Raw genomic sequence first — 24,549 nt, forward strand, 5'->3', positions numbered from 1 at the left:
ACGGTACTAATGGCTGTTGTAGCGTTTTGAGCCCTTTTGATAGGCGTACTTAACACGCGTAATTTTGACAGCGGTTTTTAAAAATAACTTGATGGTTAAGTTCGCACAGCTCGCGCAAGAAATTATGGCATCAGTGGTTTTATGTTGCAGCCTTGAAACATTCCCCGTCGAAGAGGAAAAGTATAAGCAGACCACTGAGGCCGTTGGAGGGTGACTTCGATTCAACCGGTGAGTCAAATGCATTTCTTTCAAACTCAAACGATTTTTTTTCCAACTTTCTGTCATTTAAAAGTTCTTTACGCTTGTTCACGCGAGAAATTGATCGGTTTTCGGAACGTCATCAGTAACCAACTGTAAAATAGTTATTTTCACGTTTTTAATGTTTATCTTCAGCGCGTCTAAGATAATAAATCGTGCCGAAAGAATTGATTAAAATAACGTCCGATTCCAAGCGCACCGCGATTTGGCGCGGCCTGGACGTTAGAAACGTGAATTCCGAAAATCGTGCCGATGATTTCGATAAAATCGTTTCTTTCACGGTTCTATCATTGGCTTTGCGCTGGATTTCACCGTAGCCAGGCACAGCGATCAATGCAATAAACTTAGTTGCGGCATTCCCACGTTACCCGCTTCTAAAGCATTCACGACAATACCGATATGCGAAGACGTGGAGAGTTCTAGGTGAAGTTCCGTCCGATCCTATCCGATCTCCCAGTCCCTTGTTCCACGTTGGCTCCCTGTGGATACTCCTCTACACATATGAGAAGCGTATGTACATCTATTATAATCTCTAATTGTTTAGTAGATCTTAATCCGCACCGTAAAGGCGCACGTTGTAAAGAAAAACGATATTCAATCTCACATTTCTTTCTTACTGGTGAACCGAAAGTTTAGAGAATTTTAATCATCAGAAATGTAAGTCTGTACATCTCCCACGGACTCGAGTCACAAGTCAGTGACGAACGAAATGGTAAAATCGTTGTAAATATTAAATGCAAAATTGTATATTGTATATAACAGAGAGAAAGCGGGAAATTGCTGTGATTTATATTATGTTAAAGTTTTTATTATATTTTACCTGGCAAAAAGTGATTCCATTGATAAACACTTCTGCATCTCAGTCCTTTTTCAAGACTTCATTTGTCCTTGTATTTCCGTTCACCGTCCTATGTGTACAGCTTTACTTTACATCGTGAATGTTCGTCAATCGTTCTGTTGTCCTGTCACACGAACGTTCCTTACTCGAATCCTCGGGTTTTATTTCGGGACTCTTTCGGCCGACGAGATACGACAGAGAAACTGATACCAGGCGATTTCGGCGGGGTTCGCTTTTTTTTATCGTGCTTCGCTGCGAATGAACTGCTTGAAGGAACGTAGCATATTTGACGATGAAGCAGGGTTTGAATGATAATCGCAGACGAGTCGTTTGATCCCGCGAGAATGACTCCTGCAATTTTATTTGGCGGGAATCATATGCGGGATCGGAAAGAACAAAGAGCATATTCTTGCGTAGCATATCTGCGTAGCATCGATAATTCTGTCATTGCTGTCACAAATCGGTTTCAAACCCTACGACAAAGAGATTTCGTGATGCCGAATACGAGATCGTCTTGTGCTTGTAACGCGCTTTCGGCACTGAATGGCTTTCGCGTTTTCGGACATCCTCGAAATCCGTGGTGAGTTTCTCTGTCCGATTAAGAGCTAGACACGTACCGCAGTACGGTAATTGGTACATGGTGTTATATGGTGGTTTAGCGGTGGCGGCGACTGGAGGTTCGGCAATGCATGCTACGTCACCTACGAAGGCCGGTGAGTCTCATACGATCACTTACTCTCGTAACGTACAATTATTCATTGCCATGAAACTATTCTCAAAATTGCATCGTGATATCGCGAAAATATACCGTTATCTTTCGAAATAGTGTTACACTCAGAAAACCTGACGTACTTTCCTCATTCAAGAAGTAAAAGCAATGGCTGTGAGAAAAATTTTTGGGAGCCGTGTATAAATTGTTTTCTGTAACATATTGAGTCTATCTAAAATTAAAGATGAAAGTTATTAAGTTGAAAATAATTTAATCCGTGTTACTCCGACTCCGTCTTACGACAATATTTATTATAAATTATCAATCATGTATCATTTATCGCTTTAATTAGAATTTTTAAAACGGACTGTGCAACGTAAATTCTACTTTTCGTGACTCAAGAATGTTGTGCAAGGGGTTTGGTGTTACATCGTTATGTAATAGTTATAGCGAAATGATCTTTACGTATCGCACTGGTCACGAACCTACCTTTGATTACAAATACAAATGTATATATGTATTATAATAAATTATGGGATTTAAAAAATTTTTGTGGTTGCACTCGCGCAAACCACTTTTGTAAAGTGAACCAACCAGAGAAGAATCAACGTTGCACGGTTCTCCGATCATTCGACTTCTCTCTCTCATCCGGCTTCTCTGTTTCTCTCTTTTCGCCTGTCTCTCTCTCTCTCTCTCTCTCTCTCTCTCTCTGTCTTCCCATCCCGCGCCGCTGCACCCGCGACTTCCCCCGTTGAACCCCTGGATGGCCTCGAACGATCTCGAATGACTACGCAGCAGTTAGCCCGCCCGATCCTGCGATCAGCGCGGCGAACGCGGCGGCTTCGGTGCCGATCGCCACCTCCACCCCGGTTAACCTTGCTGCCGGTCCGCTGAGCCCGCCCCCGTTGACCTTAGCCGCCGGTCAAGGTCCGCATCATGAGCATCCGCCCGGGACCGCTCCAACGGTCAAGGTCACAAGCTATCCGGCCGTGCTGAAGGGTAGAAGCGCGGCCAGTCCGCCGAACCCGAACCTGGTACCGTCCGGCAAGGTCCCACCGCCGGTGCCGCCGCGGGGCACGGGCGCCCCGAGAACCGGCAGATCCTCCGAGGATCACCGGGCGGCCGGCACCGCCGCCTCGACGACGTCGTCGGTGACTTCCAGCCGAGGTGATGAAGCAGCCATAATCACGAGATACCGCTTGCATGACAGTTCGTGCGACCTGCACCACTCGCTCCTACCTGACCATTCCTCCATCTCTACTTCTATCACCACCGCTAAAACTGTGGCCTCTACTATCACTGCTGCTACTTCTACTAAAGCTACCTCCGCGACCTCGAATGCGTTGCATGCCCGTACATCGACATCCGACACTTATCGCGTCACGCATCGCGGCCGTTTTGACCGAGAAGCCGAGCGGGTTCGGCCGATGGGCTCGATTCAGCATTGGCGTACCCAGGAACTCGACGAGGACGAGGAAGAGTTTGTCAGCGTGGAGAAGGTTGAGGACGCTTACTTTATTAAGACTAGTTTGCACCCCCTCAGACCAGATAGAGGAATTCGCCGATCCGATCGCTCGGAAAATTCCAATCGAATTACCGAAACTGATAATGGTAAAGTTCCGAAGAGAGATAAAGAGAGGAGAAATGACACCAAGATGGATCATCTGGCGAAGTTTACATACTTTTTGAACCCAGGCTCTCGAGCTGATCTGATGAATTACAAAATGTCGAGAAAGGACAAGAAACACTCTGAGACGTATTATGAGATGGTAAAGAGGAAACAAAAGAACCTTGAAACGTCTATTTTAACGATCACAACAATGTCGAACCGTTGTAAGCTAATGGAAGATGCGAGACCGTATCATACAGACACATCTCGTGCGGAGGATAAACCTGCTGAAGAATGGGCTAGGCAAAAAATCTTAAAATTTACATCGATCAAAAAAGACAGCATTTTGCTGCAGAAGATTCGAGAAAAATCTAGGAGAAAGAAGCGACTTGCGCCGAAACCGTCGAAGAAACGAACATCTGTCGAGGGAACTTTTAATGGAAATGTATTCGAAAATGAGAAAACTAATACGAAGAGAGAAGGTGAAAAATTGTCTTTGAAAATGAATTCTCTAGGAAATAAGAATGGTAATTATCAGATTCAGGAGAAAAGTAATAAGAATGACACAGATTTTACAAGCGGAAAGAAGCAATCAGCAATCAGATATGATGAAATGAAACAGAATTGTTCTTCTGGCAGAGATAATAGCTGTCTTTATAAAGAGAAGAAAATCTCTAAGAATATAGATGATGAAGGAAATAATAGAGGCGGATTCAAAGGAATCTTTCCAAACAGTTACGGTGCTGAAGATGAATACACGGAAGATAAGATAGTCCGCAAAAGAATGAGTAAATTTGATCGACATACTAATGAGAGATTGAACAGATATAAGTCTTCGAAACCTGACTTTAAGAGCTGCGATGGAAGTTCTACTTTTCATGAAGAAGAATCTTTATTCGACGATATTAGGAAGAATGATCTGAAAGATGCGAATCGAGATAAATTGCTGAGCATAACCAAGAGAGAAGAATGTATACCTTCTAGTTTTGACGACATTCGAAATAGGAACAGCGATGTTATAAAATCTTCCGTTTCCAAAAAAGTGAAGACCTTCGAGAAGATTAAGACGGGTGGGAGAGACGAAACGAAGAATCCTCGACGAGAAGATACACATTTGGATAATTTGAATTACGGAAAGGAAATTAGCGCCGTTAAACAACCGTTTACATTGTCGGTCAATGAAATTCGATTAAATCGGGAGAAGAAGGAAGTTGTGTTGAAAGCGGGATTATTAAATATCGGTGCTGAATACGAGAGGCAAAAATTTAAATCGCTTTCGAGCGGCCACTGCGATGATTTATCGTTTAATCGAGAATTTAGAATGCTGAAGCCGAATGTTTCTTTCTTACATACTTATCGAAAGACGCGATCGTTTACATAAAGTTATTTCTTTTCTTGGTTAAATTTAGATTATAACGAAACTTAGTCATCAATATATATATAAACAAGAAAGAGAAGGCGATCTAAAAAGATATTTATAACGATGAGAGTCTTGATATCATCGAGTTGATACGATTTTCAATTGCGTAAACGATAGTATATCAGATCTTTTTCCAATCTCTTAAATGCAATCTTGCAATCTTATAAAAATGAATCGCAGCTTCCAGCCTTTTAAGGAAGAAGTGAAGAACTACAGCTTTCATGTTTCTCGGCTGAATGCTTATCACATAAAATGTTTTTTGACCTCTTTCTATTATTGCTGCATGACAAGCACGCGTTTTTATAATTATTATTTTCTGCGCATCATCACCCGATCTCATATCACAGATCGTGATAACAGTATTTTCGGTAATCACTAAAATTATCGTAAAATGATATGTTTACTGTTAAATGTGCGATTGTCATTATTAATAGACCGGAGAGAATAATCTGTGTTGAACTAATATCTTCCTGATGATCTTTCCCACATCTGCGACGTTTCAATGTCAGTCGATTTAAGACATCGACGAGGTATCGTTTATGTATAGCAAAAATCGTTCTCGAGTTTTCCCTGCTTATTGTGTAAAGTTATCGATCGTTACGTTGTGTAATTGATGTCCCTATTAGCTTAAGTACCGTTCGAGTCTTATTATAGCAACTGCATGCATAGAATTTCATTGCCATCAGCGAGTGAATAAACGCAACGTGTTTCACGTGAAATGAAATTTTGCTTGTATCGTGTTATTATTTTCCGAACAATCTCTCTTTTGTTACTAATTTACTTTGTGTAATCCAATATCCGTCTACTTAATCAATTGCGTTTATTTATCTCCTAGTCGCGTACTGTGCTACATTAATCGTATATCGAGTCAATCTGAAGCTTTGTTAATGAATTAGTAGTAATTTATCTCGCAACACAAGAGGATATTCACATATGAATACGTTAATGGCATAGCGATCGTATCGTATATAAAACTGAACCTATCGTACATATTTTAACTAAATAATTTATTTGCTGTTGCACTTACGTAGACATATATTAGTGAATAATATAATACTCGTTCAAAGTTGCTTCTATCAATTTTGAATATAGATGCTTTATTGACATTTCCAGCATTTTTAAAAATGCAATAATAATCTTAGTAAATAATAAAATATCATCGCGGCATAAAATTTGGTTTGCCAAATTATCGCTAGCTTGCCTTCTTAAAAATGTTGGAAATGTAATTTTGCTCTGCGTAGTTTTCTCGCTGCGTACACAATCGCGCTTGGAAACTTCACATAATTATCTTCCTTCTTATAAATATCAATAATTGTTTATTCTAAGCTTCATTAACCATGTATGTACATATAGACGGACAGAAAAATTGATTTTTTACAGAATTAGAAGAGATATATATCATTATTGTAATAATATAAATTATTTTAATATAATTAAAATATATTTTAAATGTACACGTTAAAAATTCCGTGTGCAGTACAATTAGATTCACATATAAAATAGTTTAGAGCTTTTGTCGATTTAATTTTTGAATCTGCGTAAATATATAAAATCAACAAGTGATAGATATTAACTTTAAATCATCTTGTATCGATAAAATCGCAATTTTTTTACAATGATAATCAAGCTATCAATAAATTAACGTATGCAACTTGATACAGTGGTAAATACCGTCTTATAAGAAACGTTTCCAAATCTTTTAACTGTATATCAGAGTTTCGAGAAGTCTTTGATAAAAACTATATTTATTCTAGAATTCTATACTGTCACTATTTGAGTAAATCGTAATTTTCTGTAAACACATGTGTCGTCTTCGTAACATCATATATGAGTGTGATTATTAGTGCAAACGAATCTCTCTCATCCATCCTCTGCCTACTATTTACCCCTAGCCTTCGATGCCCGTGGTATTAATTAGGGCTAATTGTAGCGCGCTTTTTGTAGGTGGCACCCTTCCTTCCACCTGCTCCACCCCGCCCCCGCCCTTTGACGATGCAGTCCGCTCGAACGACCAAACCCTGGCTTCCGGTGGTCACCTTCAGCAAGGCGGCGCGACCACCATCCTCGCGAGCAGTCTCTCCTCTGCTCATTCCAAACAAAATAAGGTTGTTCATCACGTTACCCTCACCAAGACGTATCACGACTCTGTAAGGTGAGTACATTCTTTTGCTAATCGCTAATCATTGATAATTTTAAAGTAACTCAATCCTCAACCAGTAACAAAATCAACAGAAGAATATTTATCATTATTTTGTATATTCACATTGATACAAGAAAATTCGCCAACAAAAATGTAGAATAATAATTGCGAAATTTTTAGTAAAGCATACAGCTTTTAGAAATAGATGTTACTGTTTGACCAGATATGCAATTGATAAGACACGTACACAGAGAGATACGTCCTTACACCGCTTGAACATTTTTTTCGATGTTACATATATTTAGCTTGAGATATATTTTACGCTTGTCTTCGCACTTCGCACGCATCTAAACGAAAACATTCTTTTCTTTGCTTTATCACGGCAACCTCAGGAAAAGGAGAATGTTAGTATTTGATTTTAATTTAATCACACATGATTACTCGATACCCTCAGTTTGTCGGCGTTAAACGTCATTCGAACGAATTTATCCTCAGCATATCGGACGTGCATTTGGAGAGTAGCGGTAGCGGCAGCGGCAGCGGCGGCAGGGAAACCAGGTCGTCGCTGAGCGTCGAGAGCGGCGGCAGCAGCAGCCGAGGTGGCGGCGGTCTCACGTGGACCCCACCGGCCGAGGGCTCGACGCCCACGTGGACCGAGGGCACGCCGTCCTTCACCGAGAGCTCCAGCAGCGGCGACATAGGTAAGTTGCTCTACGCGCTCAACATCTACTATGGCTCCTGAAGGATACTGCCACGAGGACTTCTCGGCTTCTCCTGCTGATACCTCCCCCTCTCTTCTATCTCCTCTGAACGCTCCAACGAGGAGACGCTCGTGCGAAAACAAACGTAGACGTCCATAGACCGTGATTCTCGCCGTTCGTTGTTTAATTGCCGAGTAACATAGATCTTCTAGATTTTTTTAATTATTTTCTAGATTGTTACCTTCTTACGAGGAGAATATATATTAGAAAGTCGACTTATACTTTTCCAGAACTATACCAGGCTGATTCTATAAATTCCAAGCTTTTTTATGAGTATTTTTTATTTTGGTTCGATATAAATTGAATGATGTAACAGAGTTAGTCATATCGACAATCGAGTTAATAATATCGACAATCATGTTGGCGATAGGTTTTTGTATCTCGTTAATTGTTAACATCGTAGAACTGTTGAACCTTGAATAGTTTGTATATTGAATATTCAGTTTATAAAAAACTTTAATCTTTCTAACATTGAACATTAATCTTCAAATATATTGTGTACATGTACATTTTTTCATCAATTTTCAAACTATATATCACATGCAATTATTAGATTATTATATTCTAAAAAATGTCAATTCGGCAAAAAATTTTTTAATGTAAAAAGAATTTTATCTTTGTTGATTTTTTATTATGATCTTTATTTATTGTTATAACCTTTTTTGAGAGCAAAGAAGATTTTTTTGAAATTAAAAATTTATGATTTAATTGTCTTGAAATATTACGCATACAAAATGTATGAATGTGACAATTAAAAGGGAAACGTGTATAACTTTAATGTTATTATAACTAATGTTATTGCTGTGTGTATAGTCGATTGTGCTTCAGGATTATTAATCAAATGACATGTGACAAAACTGTTTTCACTCGATTTTGATTCTAAGCAGAAACCGTTTTAGATATTATTTAGATATCGTTTACGGCAATTGCTGTGAAAACGACCACATCTACAATTCGATGCATTTTGCGCGAAATTGTAATTCTCCGGTAGTCGCTTTGCATATCCTATTTCGTGCACTAGTTATGACAGAATTAATTATATCGAAGCGCGGAGTCGAATAGAACAGCTATAATCAATCAACATTGTTCTGTCTAGCCCTGTCTAGCTAATTTAAATGAAGCTTTGTTAAAATGCCTGACAATTATGAAAGGGACAATAAAGGAAAACGCGAAACTTCACTCTTTGATTATTCTTCATCGAATCCTGTCTATATGTTGATTTTATTTTTCTATTTTCATCTGTATACGTTTTCTGAGCTTCAAGAATTGTTTAAGACCGCTGGCAGATGAGTTTCGACCTTTGTCTATATTTTTTTATATTTCTCTACTGTTGGCTCATGCAAGCAACTAAATTACACGCTTCTTCTCATGCGTAAACAACACAATTTCTCGAATGCACAACGTTTCATGTTTCGCTCAAAGATTGGAAAAACCTCGAGAAAGAGGCACAGACTTGAATCACTTTCCATTTAAAATCATTTATACAAAACATTTATACAGATGCTACGCATATGCTGTCGTGTAACATTTTGCACTGCATATAAATATATATCTGAAGATTTCTTAATCTTTCACAATTGCGACCGCTTTTTTCTGAATATAGAGCTAATTTGGAGATCACACTATCGCTCGGGAATACCTCTTACCTTCCGTTAATGGTAATCTGCGAGGACCAACGATTTATTTTTTGCACGATGACGATTAACGATAATTTTAGGTTGCCCGACGACGCCAATCAAGGGTAATCAACGTCAGGATGACGGTGGAAGGATCGCGGCCACTGTGGAGGAGGCCCTAGCGAGTCTCACGACTGAGATGGTAAGTCTCAATTCATTTCATTGACCGATCGGACACAAGAAATTACAGCTGAAGCAATGGAGAATCATGCTGACATCATATAAAATTATATATGCATCCTTTTACATTTAAATATACATTCATAAAACCAACAACGCGGATTACGAAATTGAGTCTTTGAATAAAAATATTCATTTTGAAAGAATATCCCTTTTTAAATTTTTACTTACAAGGCAATTTTATTTAATTTATAATTTTATTACCAGTGATAGTACATGTGTCTTTTATTTCGCTGTTATAATAATAATAATATCATGATTGTCCATTGCCGCCGTTGTATATTTCCATGAACAGACGATTTATACGAGATGGTAAGTTTGTTATCGTCAGTGGTCGATTGATCGAATTATTTAAACGTGTCCCCCCCCCCGAGTGACCCGAGGATTACTGTAACTATTAAATATAGACGGTGACGTGTCACATAAAAGCCTATCGAACGGTAATTACGTCGTCTTCAAGCCTCCTTTAACGGTCCCTCAAGTATCGCAGGATTTTCCAGGATGAATCGATTAATCACGATCCGCATGGAGCGTCCTAAGCCGCGAATTTCACTTCTAAAAATGAGAATAGAAACACGCGTTCGAAAACGACTGTCGATATTATCCAAGATGTTTCACGCGGAGATTGCTCGCGTGACAAACGCGTCGACGATGCGTATTCTCTCTTACGCCGTGCCACGCGTTTTTATTGAAAAGTAAACAAACGCTTTATCAGGACTGACGAAACGCAAAAATATGCGCGTGAAGCGTACACGTCAGCATGATTTACGTTGCGCGACACGCGTTTTCGCTTCCCGAAGAATCACGTCGAATATATTGGTTTAAATGTTAAATACAATTCTGACGTAACTATTTTGAATAACAGGAGAATATTGTAGATTCGCTTGGAGATCGCGAAGGAAGCGAAGTATCTCGCATAATCGTCTAGCTTCGTCGGTAGCCAGAATAGTTCAAAAGTATTCATCAATTCTGAGAGAAAGAGAGAAAGAGAGGAAAGACGGCCACGAGCTGCTCTCCTTTACTTTTGAGAACACAGATCTGTCTCAGCTCTCATTAAATTCATTCACTGACAGAAACGAACGGCCGCTTTGGAACGCTCCATGCGAGAGAGTCAGACTGTCTGAACGCTTTGTCTATTTTCCTGAATCAGGAGATACTGCAGCGCGAGTGAATGCACGACTCTCGTCCTTCTCCAATAATCTCCGTCACCTCGTGCGCAACGTGCTCTGTGGGTGATCTGCACCGCCGTAGCGACAAATCTTCGAGAAAATGAGAGAGAGAGAGAGAGAGAGAGAGAATGAGAGAATGAGCGTGTGAATGCGGGTAGCGAAGTACGATTTAACCCTTGATTGGTCGCGTTGGAGTAGGTTGCTTACTAAGCCCGGTGTAATTCAGGCTTTTAATCGCGTTTAATTTTCGCTACTGCTGGTATCGGTGTTGGTATTTGAATTTTTTCTCGCCGGACATGTAGCACCTTATTCGTTAGAAATCTGATCTTTCATTCTCCTCGCGTTCCACCCTCTTCTATCATCGCTGTCTCTATTGGATTTTTCTACTCCTCTTAATTCTCCTCGTTTTAACTTCCCGCTTGTTAGTTATTCATACTTGCACTCTCTACTTTAAATCATTCTTTACCTTGAGCAAAGAGTGGCTCGTAAAACAATTTGCAAATTAGAATTTATGTAAGAATACTCACCTTTTTTTATTTTAATCTTAAAAGCCACTTGATCGCAAGACTACTTAAGGGTTAAAAATGGAAGATGATACGAATAGCTTCATCGAGGATCGAGGCGAATATATGTATAATCTGTTTTTGGATCGAGATTGCAAGGACCATTCCATTTTGATGGCGCGTTCATGTTTCATTCACTCTATGAAACGTTTCGTCACGAAACGTCTGTACTTAACGCGATTTTCATTAAACGTGCGTTCGGTAGAGACATTCGTCTCGATCCGCGACTTCTAGCATTAATTTATCGACATGTATATCTGTATACATAAACATGTGGGCGATTATCTCGAGTGTGCTTCCCGCGCTATGATAAGGGAGCACTTTCGATATCCTTATATGGGCATCCTCAAATCTTCCTGGGTATAGGAGAGTCAATATCATTATGGTTACGTATTTAACAAGAACGTGATACTCGTCGGCCTACAGTACTCGATAAAGCTTTTGACATTGTTCCAAATCAATTTAAGAAGTGAACGAAATGCCATTTTTCCAATGCGAAAATTTTCACAGAGAGATGTCATTTTCTTATTTTCAAAAAGGACTGAAAATGGCGTTTTCAATTCTTTTGACGTTGTATCGACCTATTTAAATTCTTCATATATGTCTATTTTATTCTGTTCCTTTATTCATCAACAAAATTTCAAAAATTGGCCTAATGAGACACAGCGGGCAATACATGTCTTCAAAGACATTTCATGTAGATTTAAAATATAAATAAATATAATTCTAATTTTCTCTCGTATATTTTTTTATCCCTTTTTTTTATTTTTACAAAAATCAACGTCAGAAAGATGAAATATTTTTATAATCTTTCAAAGCTGAAAGCTTATTTTGAAACATAGGAAAATGAGAAGGCAATAGAACACATAAATACGTCGAAAAAGAATTTTAGAGATAATCACGAGAATTGTGTCAAGGATTGTGTAGCGAGTAGAGAGTTGGCGACATCCCTTCTTAAGGGATGAGGCGCTGTCAAAATGGCATTTCGTCTACTTCCGGACGTTTTCACGCGTTCCCACTGTCCACACATAATTCTTTTTCCTAATCGAGTCGTCGCCGTCGATGCACTAATACCGTTAGGTTCCACTAACACGCCGAGGGGCCGTGCGAACACGGGACAGGTGTCGTCGACATGTAATTGACGCACGGCGAACGGGGGAGCTTTGTAAATAAAGTGTGCTTGCGCATAGTTCGGCTAGCAGAAGGCCCGCGCGATTTTTCGTTTTATTGCGAGGTATATAGTTAGTGTTATGTATCTATATGTGTCTCACGTTCTGTCTGTCTCTGTATGTACCTAATACATACATATACGCGCGCTCAATAAACCGTGTGCGTGTACCGTGTATACATATTATAAATACAACGTGCTTGTGTATACTCGCAAAGGTAACACGTATCGAGTTGTTCCCTCCTGAATTCTGATGAGCCTCGGATCGTGCTAAAACAGCCTGAGAAAACAAGAGACACATATTTTTTATATGTCAAATCTTTGCCGCGGGTATGATGTTATACCCTTGTAATATACTCGGCGTATTTCAACGGTCGTAGCGACCGCAACATATCAGAGGATGATTCAAACGAAAGAATATTTAATATTTTGCAAAACATCATCCCTTCTCTGTTTTCTCTTTCTCAAAAGCGCCTAACGTCAAATTTATTCCCACGTAACAGTTTTTTAAATTTTTCATAGCACGATAATGTTCCCGAAACTTTTTTTTCGACGCATAGATAAAATTATACATATGTTTATCTGATAAACATCAAAGTTGTGGATAGAAATTAACAAAATGTGTACATTTCGAAATTAAAAAAAATGTAAAAGTACATTACAGACGATAATAAACGATATCTTCTGATAAGGGAGAGAAGGATCGAGAGAAAGATACATATTCTATTTAACAGAAGTGTCGAATACTGTAGAGACATAGCGAATTCGCAGTAGAAGATAGATTAAATCTGCAATAAAGATAGGCTTGAAAATTTTCCGCAACGTATCCGACGTTCATCAGAATCGGAATATACGAAAAAAAAAAAATGTTGCCTCTTGCCGGTGCTGTATAATATAAAATAATATGACGCAATGCGATTTTGGCGAGGAAAAAAAGAAGGACTTATAGTGCCGTGTACGTACAATACCCCGTAGTAGCAGAGCATTCAGATATGTAATCGCGTTGCTATAATAGTACGTGAGATTTATCGCGAACGTTTTGAAGACGCCAGAATGTTGTTCAATTATACGTATTATCATTATAAAACGCTTCTGAACATGTCGGTGTAACACATTTATGATTGGCGGTAAAATCTCACCGCATCTCGGTAACGGATCTTTAAAAGTATCATCTCGAGACATCGTTTTATTAACGTATATACCTTTTATTTTGTACATCGGCACATTCCGTCACGTGTTTCCACGATGTATTATCCAATTGAAGAAGCATTCAACCGGATTTTTGCCGAGGGACCTCGAGACGCATTCCGCAATGCGAGAGAAATTTTCATTTGTGTCTTTTAGCAGAACGCGTACAACGATCGACGAATGAGAGTATTAGTGTTGCAGATATTTTTATGGTCTAGCTCGACTGCACCTTACCGAGCGAAGTCGAGAATCGACGAGAATCCACGAGAGTTATTAAAGTTTTACCGTGGATGCAGATTTTACTGCCGAGATAGCTTCATGACACACAGGTAGCTTTGTTAAATCAATACCCCTTCGCCGGGTATTGCTAATAAATAATTGTTAGGATCCCGATCCCCGCGCGAACGTACCACTAACAGCGTTAGCAATTTCGAAAGTGTGTGATATTTTTTTAACATATCCTCGGGAATTTAAATATTGGAATCCGGATTGACGTTGGCGCAAAGTATAATTCTTATTAAATCGCGCGGAAAATTCAGGGAGGATGAGAATCATCGTAAGAGTATGCAATGCGTGCGCGAAAAAGGTTGCTGTGTTGCTTATGAAACTGAGATATTGTCCTAACATAATGTATGTCCATATTTTCTCTCTTTTGTAAAAAAAAATTGATAGAGGAAATTGTTTTCCGCTTTAAAGTTTTTCATTTTAATGTGATTTTCAGCGATTGCTCAAGTATATCGTGTGTGTGCACGTTCCTTCTCGATTAATATAAAAATCTTTCCCGCTTTCAAAGCGCCCTGTGTTGGACGCAGATGTTTCTCTGTGTGTTTCGTGTGTGCTTACACAAAACTGACATTGATGCCGCTCGTGAAATAACATCTGTAACTTTTCAACCATTATTCAAAACAGATCAATGTGCTTTGTCAAGTTACAGGTTTAGCAGTCTCTTTGTTATTATTATCCGTAATTGTCCAAGACTACCAATTGTGCCCAGTTAACATGCCATATATGCATGATATGGCGTTACATTCCCTTTACCTTCCGATTCGGTCTTCTGTTACATTCGTACATTATGGGCCGTTCCTCATAATTTACGACAATAATAAAAGTGTTTGAGAGTTTATACCCACTTAATTTTTATTTCCATAGCAAGATTATGATGTATCAATATTTTTGCCGTTATTGGCGACTTATGGTTATGGCTCGTCTCCTAATTGACCCAATGCACACTTACACAATTACTACTTTTTGCGATTTTACGTGCTTTATATATCAAGCAGATACAATCACAAAAGTAGTAATGTGTGTATCTCAAACTGTAAAATTTCTACATGTAAATCTTAGTTTTTTTTTAAATGATTCCAACAGAAATCACTCCTAATAATGATCGAAGATATTATCCCTACATGTTATTTTTAATACGATTTAATTGCATTTTATTGCATAAAGTTTTTGAAAACTTATTTGAGAACTCGAGAACTGTTATACATGTGGGCAGACGATAGTGATACAGCTGTATCTTTCTCGAATCATTCAGAGACGAACCAGCCAAGGCGGGCAGCATCAATTGGAGCAAAGCACAACCTTTTCGTTATATCGTCATATCAGAACGAGCTTGAAGCGCGGTAGCGTGAACCACGTCGCGATCATGAGGAACATGCAAAGGGCATTAAACATTCGTCGGGCACCATGACGCACGCAGAGTCCATCAGAATAAATTTAAATTATTTCTTTGCAACCGTCCGAAATTTTGCGAAACTGATGACGCTACAGCATATAAAATGCACATAATCGAGCAAGTCTTTTTAAAACTTTGGATCTGAAATACGGTCGGATTATGCCAAATCACATGACGTTGAAAAACGAATTATTGATGATAATCTTATCATAAAGCTGATTAGGTGAAAACAATTCTAAATGCAAAACGCAATATCGATTGATAAGAACATTAATTGAATATTTCAATAATGTCTTTAATAATATGATATAAAGATGAAATATTTTGAACAATTATGTACGAGGAATTTACAATTATGTTTGTTTTAATTGCTCTTTTATAAATAAGGAAACAAATTAAAGATCGATATATTTAAGATGTTTGTATATTCTGTGGTTGGTGATTTAATATTAACATACTTTGTAAATTTAGTAACAATAATAATGTAAAATTAATGAACGAAATACTCAGCTTAAAAAAAAAAGTTATGGCTAACATTGCACGCATGTATAATTCGCATAATCCTGTGCAATACGTAATAATGCGCGCTGTATTTATATGTATTTTATCGGTGAAGGAACGATAATCTCGCTGAGAATCAAAATCAAATAGAAATTTATGTTGCAGACATGCATGATGTTTTTAACTGTGCAAATGTGCCAAGAATTTGACAAAAGGCAAACGATTCGATGTAGACGCGTGTCTGTTTATGATCTATTAATCCACGCGTTCTCTTCCATTTCTGCATTTGTTCGTTATGTTGTATCGTTTCAGTAAGATACTTTTTAGTATTATCTGAATTTTGTCACAAAACAGTAATACATTTAATTAACTTATTAACATATTAATGAAATTTAATCAAGCATTAAGTACTACCACTTTCCTCAATCACTTTCCTATAATAAAACTCTATAGATATGCTTGAATTTAATTCGTGGTAGTATTTAATGATTATTGATGAGATTTCTTTTTATAATTTAATTTAATTTAATTCTATGTTTCTACATACAATTGGTTAATATTACTCTTTCCGACTACGTTACTTACAAAAAGTAGCCAATTGGTTTTCATCATGAAACTCACGAAACTCTTGTTGTCGAACGAAAATAATGTATTATTCTGTAGTATAATAATTTATTATGTCTGTGGGTTTCTAATGTCTACATAATGTCGTAGGAACTGTAGTTCCTTGTAGTTTCTTGTATTTTCTACTATTTTTTTATTATTTACCCCGGGATACCAGTTCGCATTGCGAACTAAAATGATTCGTTAGATATCCAGATAAAGTTATGTACACAGCATGTATTATACTTGGAGAATTTGAGATGAAAGGTTGGGTTGAGAAACGTGCGTACGGCAATCGATAGCGATGGACTAGCTGTACAGACTTTAAAGCTTGACACCTCATGCATTAGATTTAAACGAGATATTCGATGCTTTTCCCTCTTAATTGTTAAATAATCTTCGACGTCAATGTTGTTAGAAGGAGTATATTGTCGACCGAATTCATGACGCCTAGTCCATTTCTATCTCTGTGCCCGGAATTACTACTTAATGAATTGTCACTTGATCAAGATGTTCGGCAATATATAAATATACGTATATTATTACTGATATTATTTAAATAAAGTAATTATTATTATTCTTATGATTACTACTGTTATCGTCGTCGAATAATTTACAATATTGGCCCTTCGCACATCGTTATATTCATTACCGATGTTCTTTCTTTACTAAGAAATCGCATGTTTTTCGACATTAAATCATTGCAAAAACATTGCATTATCAACAAAAATAACTCTCTCTGCTAGATACGCAGAAGCCTAAACTGTTGAAACATTTTATCGTTATGAAATATTAAATCGATCGTCTTAAAAGAATTACTATCTGTAGTATTTTTATGATCCTCCCTCGGCCCACGCTTTATTTTTGTTTTATTTTATCGAGAGTTTCTTATCCTGGTTTCTTTATTTGCTCCCTTTCAGACTCACCTGTAGACAAGCGAACACGGGGATAATTGTTAAAAAAGCGAAAAAAGAGCGAGACAGAAATGATTACGGAACATGACTGGCCTGACGGGCAGTTGGTGCATTTAGAAATCTCTGGAATTAGTGTGAAAAAGGCATTAGGATTATTAATGTAAGTCCAAATATATAGTAATAAGCAAGTGTACTCGGAACTGTATGGGATGTCGCCCGATGTATCCCTTTATACCGAGAGAAAAATTAGTGCAATTAGTTTCCATTTAGAATTTTTACAAGACAATTAGAAGGTACAAAATTAAAATGAAAAACAAATCATATTTTTTAAACTTGAGTAATGATGATGAATCATTGTAGATTATTTGCTCGAGAAGAAATATTTTCCTCTCGGTGTCTTCTGTTATATTTGTTGTACGTGAAAACCCCGAGAAGACCTTCATTTATTCGAAATTGTCGATTTTTATATTAATCGTTTAGTGGAATTATATCATAGATTATGAATGAATGAACATAGTAGAAATCTTAGATTTTTCAAAAATGGTCCAGAAGATGTTTCTGGAAATATATCACACATAATTTCATAATAATGCATAAAAATTAAGGCAATTTTACATTTGTTCATAATAATTCTCTGGATTTTTCTGAGAACCGGTCGACTGGAAAAAATCGTAAACACGTTTTTCGAGTCGATCGCCTCGGTCTGCTTTCGGCAACGAGTACGCTACTTTTAAGTTATTTATTATTTTTTTGCTACCGTGCGCTGCCTTACATATCTATTTAAGGAATTCTTATGTGGCTAAGTCGAGTACACGCAACGAGCATCACTTCCGGAAGTCTATTCATGAAGACTGCTTTCACATTTTTATTCATCCTTAGAGAGTAGATCCTCTAACGATCCTTCCACTCAAAAATCTCTCTTTTAGATCTTTTACACTTTTCGAGTACAATTGTGTGCATAAACTGTCGAGATCAGCGGTGTTTTACTTACGTAGATCGATTTTATCAGGGCGCGGATCTTATGATTGCTGAAGATAGTCGTGTCATTCGATAGCGTGCGCGTTTAGATACATTTAGACGTGATTAACACGTCTGGTGTATAGATGCGCGTTTTCCGGAAGCTATATATCCGCGAAACGTGGACGAACCGAGATCGTGAGTGCCGAGATATAAATTGCACTGAAAGATATTAGCGGTAACCAGCAATTACCTCAATAGATCCTGGCATAGATATTCTAATGCAAAACTTGCCTCAATTGCCCACGAGTTAATTGTCATAACAGGCACAAGTTTCCGTTGCGTTTATCTGCCAATGAAACTAACGAATTCGCCGCGATAATCGCGTTATCATTCCATATGTGTAAATATGCTTTCTCGGAAGACACATTCTCGCATAAATCTGAGCAGCTTCGACCTTACCTAAATCATTTGCAATTTAGCGAAGTGTCGTATACGCTAATCTGGTATTAATAACAACATTCTCGAAAGAGATCAATTTGGAAAACATTCCTTTTTCGCACTTACGATCTCGCAAGTTCCGATGTTCCAATTCGGGTTTTCGCTCTTTGCATCGTCGGAACCGAATACGGTTCTTTCGTGTTTCTTGTACACGCAGTATTAAAAATAGATGTTTTTTTTTTCGAGGAACAAGAAGCGACCGTGCGAATGTAATGTAATTCAGGACAGCGGCAGCAATAAATCTCCAAAAATAATTTGGAGATAGTTTGAACAAATAGATTTGAATTATAGGAAAAAGAGATGAACTCTCTTAAGGCATAAGCATAATGCAATAATCGAGGGAAATAAACGGAGAACGGTTATTGACTTCTTAATAGCGTCATGCTGATCTTTCTATGATTTTCCTTCGCCTCTGATTTACTGTTAATTATATTTGAAATACTCTAATATAATGAGTTAAAGATTAGGAAGACAATCATGAAATCGCAAACAAGTAAACTAATTCGACATATGACAAAGAATATACTATTGTACATTATATTAATATTAATATTAAATATCTATATATATTTATTAAAATAATACATAAATTGTAAATTATATCGTGAAGCCATCTTCACAAATCGAATAAAAATTAGAAAGTTATTTCAAGAATTCAATGCTGATGCCTTAATTGTTCAATTAGCATGACAGGCGAGTGTAAAATATGTAGAAGTCAATAATTGTACGCATTATATATAGCGAATTTAATAGTAATAAATAATAGTAAAATATTAATAAAAAATTAGATAATAGGGGATATCAAAGAATCTCGTTACGATTTCACATATCGCCCCAACGTGCGGTTTAATAACGGTTAAAATGTAATCTCTGCGATATGGGTGATATTATATTGTAAGGACTCGGCACGCTTGAAGTCGCGTTCAAGTGTCGCGTTCGACGTTCGTTCTGTACATATTCACAGAAAGATATTATTTGGAGATATGAAAAGTATGTATTTATATATGTACATGTATACATATAAATGGCGCACTTTACTCAGACGTAGATATATCAGGCAGGATATTCGGCGACACAAGCGTACTTTGTGAACAAAACAATATTCCTCATCGAAAAATGGAATGATCTTTCTTGACGAAAGCGTCGATATGTCAATCCTTTTAGTCGTAAGCGAGTTAAGAAAACGAAAGGTCTGCGGCGATTTTGATTTCCGATAAAGTATCATTCGATTCATCACAGACATGCTTATTACCGAACACTCTTTACACGCCACGCAATCGCGCGCGGTGTCTTGCATTTTATTTCTTTTTTTTTTCTTTTGGGACATCATCGCGATGTCTCGATACCTCATTAGGCGGATACGTTAGTCCAGCCTGTATTGATGTACGATAATAAAGAATAAATTATTGTTGCGTCCTATTTATTTATAACGAAATTGATTTCACATGTTCTCCGTTCGATCACCAAAAGAATCCCGAATCTGTCCAGTCACAAAATGCTGTTATATTATAAATTTATATAGCGTTATTTATTAACATTTCGAATCCTACGCTATTTATTTGTATCTACCGATGGATATCCTCAGCCGCAGATTACTCTCGAAAGATTGTAACGTGAAAATGTCACTATCCGGAAAAGAAGGTGAGTATGTGAAGTGACACGTGAAAACGAAACGCATGAACACAAAAATTTATGTCATGCAACTCACGTTTTAACGCACCGGCACAACTTGCTTCTTAAAATCTGTGTCTATTCTCAAAAAGATAATAGTGCAATTAATAATCTACGTCATTAAATATTCCGTGTAAAGCCGACAAATTTCAATTTTCATCGCGGGTCATTATTGCTATTATCTCAATTAGAATAATCCTATGTAACAACGTCGAAGAAGAAGCTGTCGGCGAAATTGACAAAGCACGACGAAGCAGGGGCTAACGAGACGGTGACTCAACTTATACCCTATAAAGACTTCGCGTCGATGAGGTCGAATTAGGCCTCTATCTTGCTGGCTGGCTGCAACATATTCTGCATACGGTAAGTGTTATTTTGCAATATACGTACGCTAATCCATAAACAAATCTCGATGAGGCTGTTGATTTGCAAGAGGTCAATCACGCTCGAGGTATTTAAAACATTTGTACCGCGAGTGGCTTACCTTCGCTCGAGATATTTCAGATAACTGCTTATGTTATTTATGCAGCGCTCAGTCAAACGTATCTTCGGAAATTCTGAAAGACCCACTTCTCGAGTTTCACACGTGGATATTAAGCGATGCATCTCGGAAGAGGATAATTAGTTTTGTCCAGGAATAATTCTCCCATTAGAATCAGTAATTATCAGAATTGTAACAGGTAAGCGGTTTTTTCTGTGCCAAGCGAGACGACGATCGCGTTTTCCTAATTTGTAACGGACCGTAATCGCGTACTTTCTCAAACTGCTCGCGCTAGTTTCGCCTTGTAATCTAGCGATACACAGTGGCTCCAAAACGACAAGCTCCAAAAACCTTTTAAAACTCGAGGAATTATGTAAGAAGATATAAATAGATTGATTCTTTGACAAGGAAGCAATAAATTCGGCGTAACAAATTTGTGACCAACGGTTTGGGACGCTTTTCCGTACATCGTATTTATTTTAGGATAAAGAATTTACGAAGCTATATACGATCGCTTAAATAGATAGCAAAAACGAGAAAAGAGATATCGCTTGGTGCTACCTACCTACTTTTAAGTGAAAGACGCCTATAGCTGTGAAAGTTTAAATATAGTTTATATATTAAAATAATGTGTCGAGAGATGCACCGCGTTTAGGTCGCCTCGACGAGCGCGACAGGCGGACGCCTGCACGCGTCGTATTTATCGACCACCTCGGACGAGATCGGTGTTTAAAAAGCGTATATACTCGGGCGAGCATACTCGAGCAAGTGCTCGGAGAGACCCGGCCGTATATAAGTCAAGGCTGCCGAGGGACCCTTACCTACTTCTTCCTTATATGGTACTGAAACGGACCGATGACTGTAACTGATGAGATATAACGGCCGATCTCTTACGCAAAGCGCGCGTAACGATTTTTCCACAGAAATTCGTCCAAATTTCACGTGGACATTTGATTTATTGACGCGCGACCTCCGTTACGCAATTCCGTCGATTATATCGAGAAAAAATTATCCCGATAAGGCGACGTCTTGACGTTTAACAACGCTTGATTTCGAGAGGAATCAAACTGACGATTGGCCCTAGGTAGGTCGAATTATCGTTACTTATGGGTTTATTTCGAGCTGAGAGGAAAAACTGAGAGCGCCATCCGAGTCATAACGGACCGACCGTGACACGAGTTGATCTCAAGGAGATCGGGTGAGGTGGCTATACGTTGACCCCAATGCCAAAATTATCAGCGCGGTTGATTCCTAGCGCTTTCTTATTGAAAACGGAGATGTGTTTTTCGACGATCCCACGTCAACCTTCTCTCTCGCTATTGTACTCTCACTCCGTTTATAGACAAATCCCGGAACGATCGTTTCAAATGTCACTCTCATGGCCGCTACAATCTTCCTCAAATGAGTGACTCACGAGATAATCGATCGCGCTTGACAATTGAAACCAGCAAATCAAGATAATAATAATAGTGATGCGTTAACAAAGATATGTTAAAGTGTATTAATAAAAAAGTGGAAAAGTCTATTCATTTATTATCTCATGTTTGTCCTGTTACTTTTTTGCCAGATGAAAAATCAAATCCCGTGCGAGGCGAATATAAATTTTTCAATTAGATTTATCCGGACTTTGTCTCGGTAAAAACTCACGATATGTGATAACGTTCTATAAATCTCTTATTTAAAGATTGATTCCAAAGTTGTCACAGAATATACAGCAGCAAGTCTTGGTGCACTGTTAAATTCGTAGCGTCAAGTCAAACTCATGTTGAGTCATACTTAACCATTTTTATAGGTCACCACGACTCCTACTCAAAATGTCGTTAATTTAACTAAACCAATGGAGTTAAAATATTAATTTCGACATACACATGGTAATTAAAAGTAACAAAATGTTATTCAACTCAAGGTATTGATTTAAATTTCATCCTTTAATATTTAACAGGGTACCATTAAAAAAATACGGTACTTTTTTGTACGATTCGCTGAAAGAGATACGCGTTTCTTACGCTGGTCTATTTTTCAGCGGATCTGTCGGAATCGTCGAAGAACGGTTTCTTCGCAGGCGCACAGGCATCACTTTGGAGATCGCGATGTGACTTTGACTTTGCCCAAGTTTCGAACCGCGCGACGCCCAGAGCTTCGAGCCTTCTTTTTCTCTCGCCCCGTGCCGTTTTCCGCGACGGCACGAGGTCCTCCCCCGTCGTCAGCCGTCGTCGAAATAGAGCGTTCAGCACGCACGTAGGTACACGTCCGTCGTTCGCGTGTCCGCGATCTAAAGATAATCCGCGGGCGGCGGCCGGTGTACGTTTTCACAGATCCGTACGTAGAAGATCCGGACGGGGAGTAAGGCGCCGCGCCGGTGGCACACACGCGTGGTAGGGGTCGCAGGCGGCCTACGTCGTCCTCGACAATCTCGAGGAGCATCGCGAGAAGGTGGGAGCCACGGCGAAGCGAGCCCCTGAGCGCCTCTCCGTCGCCCAGTCGTGACTTAGCCCGCAGGTCGGACGCATCCCGGACAGACGGATACGAACGTGAGTACTTTGCGCGCGAGCACCATGTGGTACCCTGTGCGTATACGGAGGCCAAGGGAAAGCCTCCGAGGGGAGGCCGTCCTCCGAAGCGCGGCACCGCGCGACGTCGCCGACGAGGATCCGCGAGGACATCCGCGATCGCGCGTCCTGCACTCTATAGAAAGGAAAGAAGTTATCTCCTAGATGGAAAAAAAAGAAGTGTGGTGTCTGCGTGTAAATAGTGGCGAGTGACACTTTCGCAAGGACCCGCGCGGTTTGTTTGCCGCGACAAATAGCCCGGTCCTTATGTAAATGTCATTTACTTGTCATTTACCCACATACACGCATTCTCGCACATCCTCGTTTCAGCGAATTCCGACAAACTTGAGTAAATACGCTCGTCAAGGACGAGAGTCGCGAGGGCCCTCGCGATTCCGCGATATGAGGAGACATAGCTCTCGACTTTGTATGTACGGGGAGATTACTGTTCTCCGCGAAAAGAATTCCACGTACGACGAGATTGGTCGCCGAGAGATTGATGAAAAACGGACGTGAATCTTCAACTTGACCGGGTTCGATTTCAGTGCACATAGGAAGAAACGTTTTGATTCGATGTGGAATGTGCGACTGTTGTTTATTTTTAAGGATTGTTACCTTTAGGAATCTATTCCGGTTTATTTTACGACGAAAAGGAGTCGTCTTATAATTGTCGTTTCGATAACTATTTGATATACGTCAATAAATCATATTATTTAACGTTAAATTGATAATATTTTGTACAGATTGAGCTTAAACGATCTATCGAGCGAGTAAGTTTCCAAAATTATTCAAAACGGGAATAGAGTACTGTGTGCTAGGCGAATCTATAAAGCAATAACGTCTGAAATATTTTAAGCTGAGAATATAATCTTAAACTAAAAATTATGAAATATAAATTCTAAGACAGATGTAAAATATAAAAAAAGAAATGAGATTCTCGCGTCAAAATCGCGTTGATTGCAAATCTGATTTTCTTTACAAAGATAACTGATAAGACGATTTAGGAGCCGCACCT

General features: G+C 38.6%; 2 protein-coding genes across 18 annotated transcripts in view; both read left to right on the forward strand.

The window, feature by feature from the left end:
* The window catches only part of Pip5k59b (Phosphatidylinositol 4-phosphate 5-kinase 59B), a 34,357-nt gene extending 14,105 nt beyond the window's left edge, over positions 1-20,252 (forward strand). For 2 of the 10 annotated variants that reach the window (XM_071697951.1, XM_071697954.1), the window contains 7 exons: positions 151-228; positions 1,756-1,809; positions 2,601-2,972; positions 6,779-6,986; positions 7,470-7,675; positions 9,453-9,553; positions 15,217-20,252. In XM_071697951.1, coding sequence (XP_071554052.1) covers positions 151-228; positions 1,756-1,809; positions 2,601-2,972; positions 6,779-6,986; positions 7,470-7,675; positions 9,453-9,553; positions 15,217-15,372 — 1,175 coding nt within the window. In that variant the 3' untranslated portion in view covers positions 15,373-20,252. Of the gene's footprint in view, positions 1-150; positions 229-1,755; positions 1,810-2,600; positions 2,973-6,778; positions 6,987-7,469; positions 7,676-9,452; positions 9,554-10,741; positions 14,803-15,216 lie in introns of those variants that run through there. The other 8 variants (XM_071697953.1, XM_071697955.1, XM_071697959.1 and 5 more) reach the window with 6 other exon arrangements.
* A 3,108-nt stretch (positions 20,253-23,360) lies between these two features.
* Positions 23,361-24,549, forward strand: part of Tm1 (tropomyosin 1) — a 48,005-nt gene continuing 46,816 nt past the window's right edge. For all 8 annotated transcript variants that reach the window (XM_071697974.1, XM_071697979.1, XM_071697980.1 and 5 more), the window contains exon 1: positions 23,361-23,516. The gene's annotated coding sequence lies outside the window, so the exon portion shown is untranslated. The remainder of the gene's footprint in view (positions 23,517-24,549) is intronic.

Source organism: Temnothorax nylanderi, unplaced genomic scaffold, assembly GCF_030848795.1.
Source record: "Temnothorax nylanderi isolate EJ_2023f unplaced genomic scaffold, tnyl_v1.0 TNYL_tig0014_pilon, whole genome shotgun sequence".
NCBI classification, from domain to species: domain Eukaryota; kingdom Metazoa; phylum Arthropoda; class Insecta; order Hymenoptera; family Formicidae; genus Temnothorax; species Temnothorax nylanderi.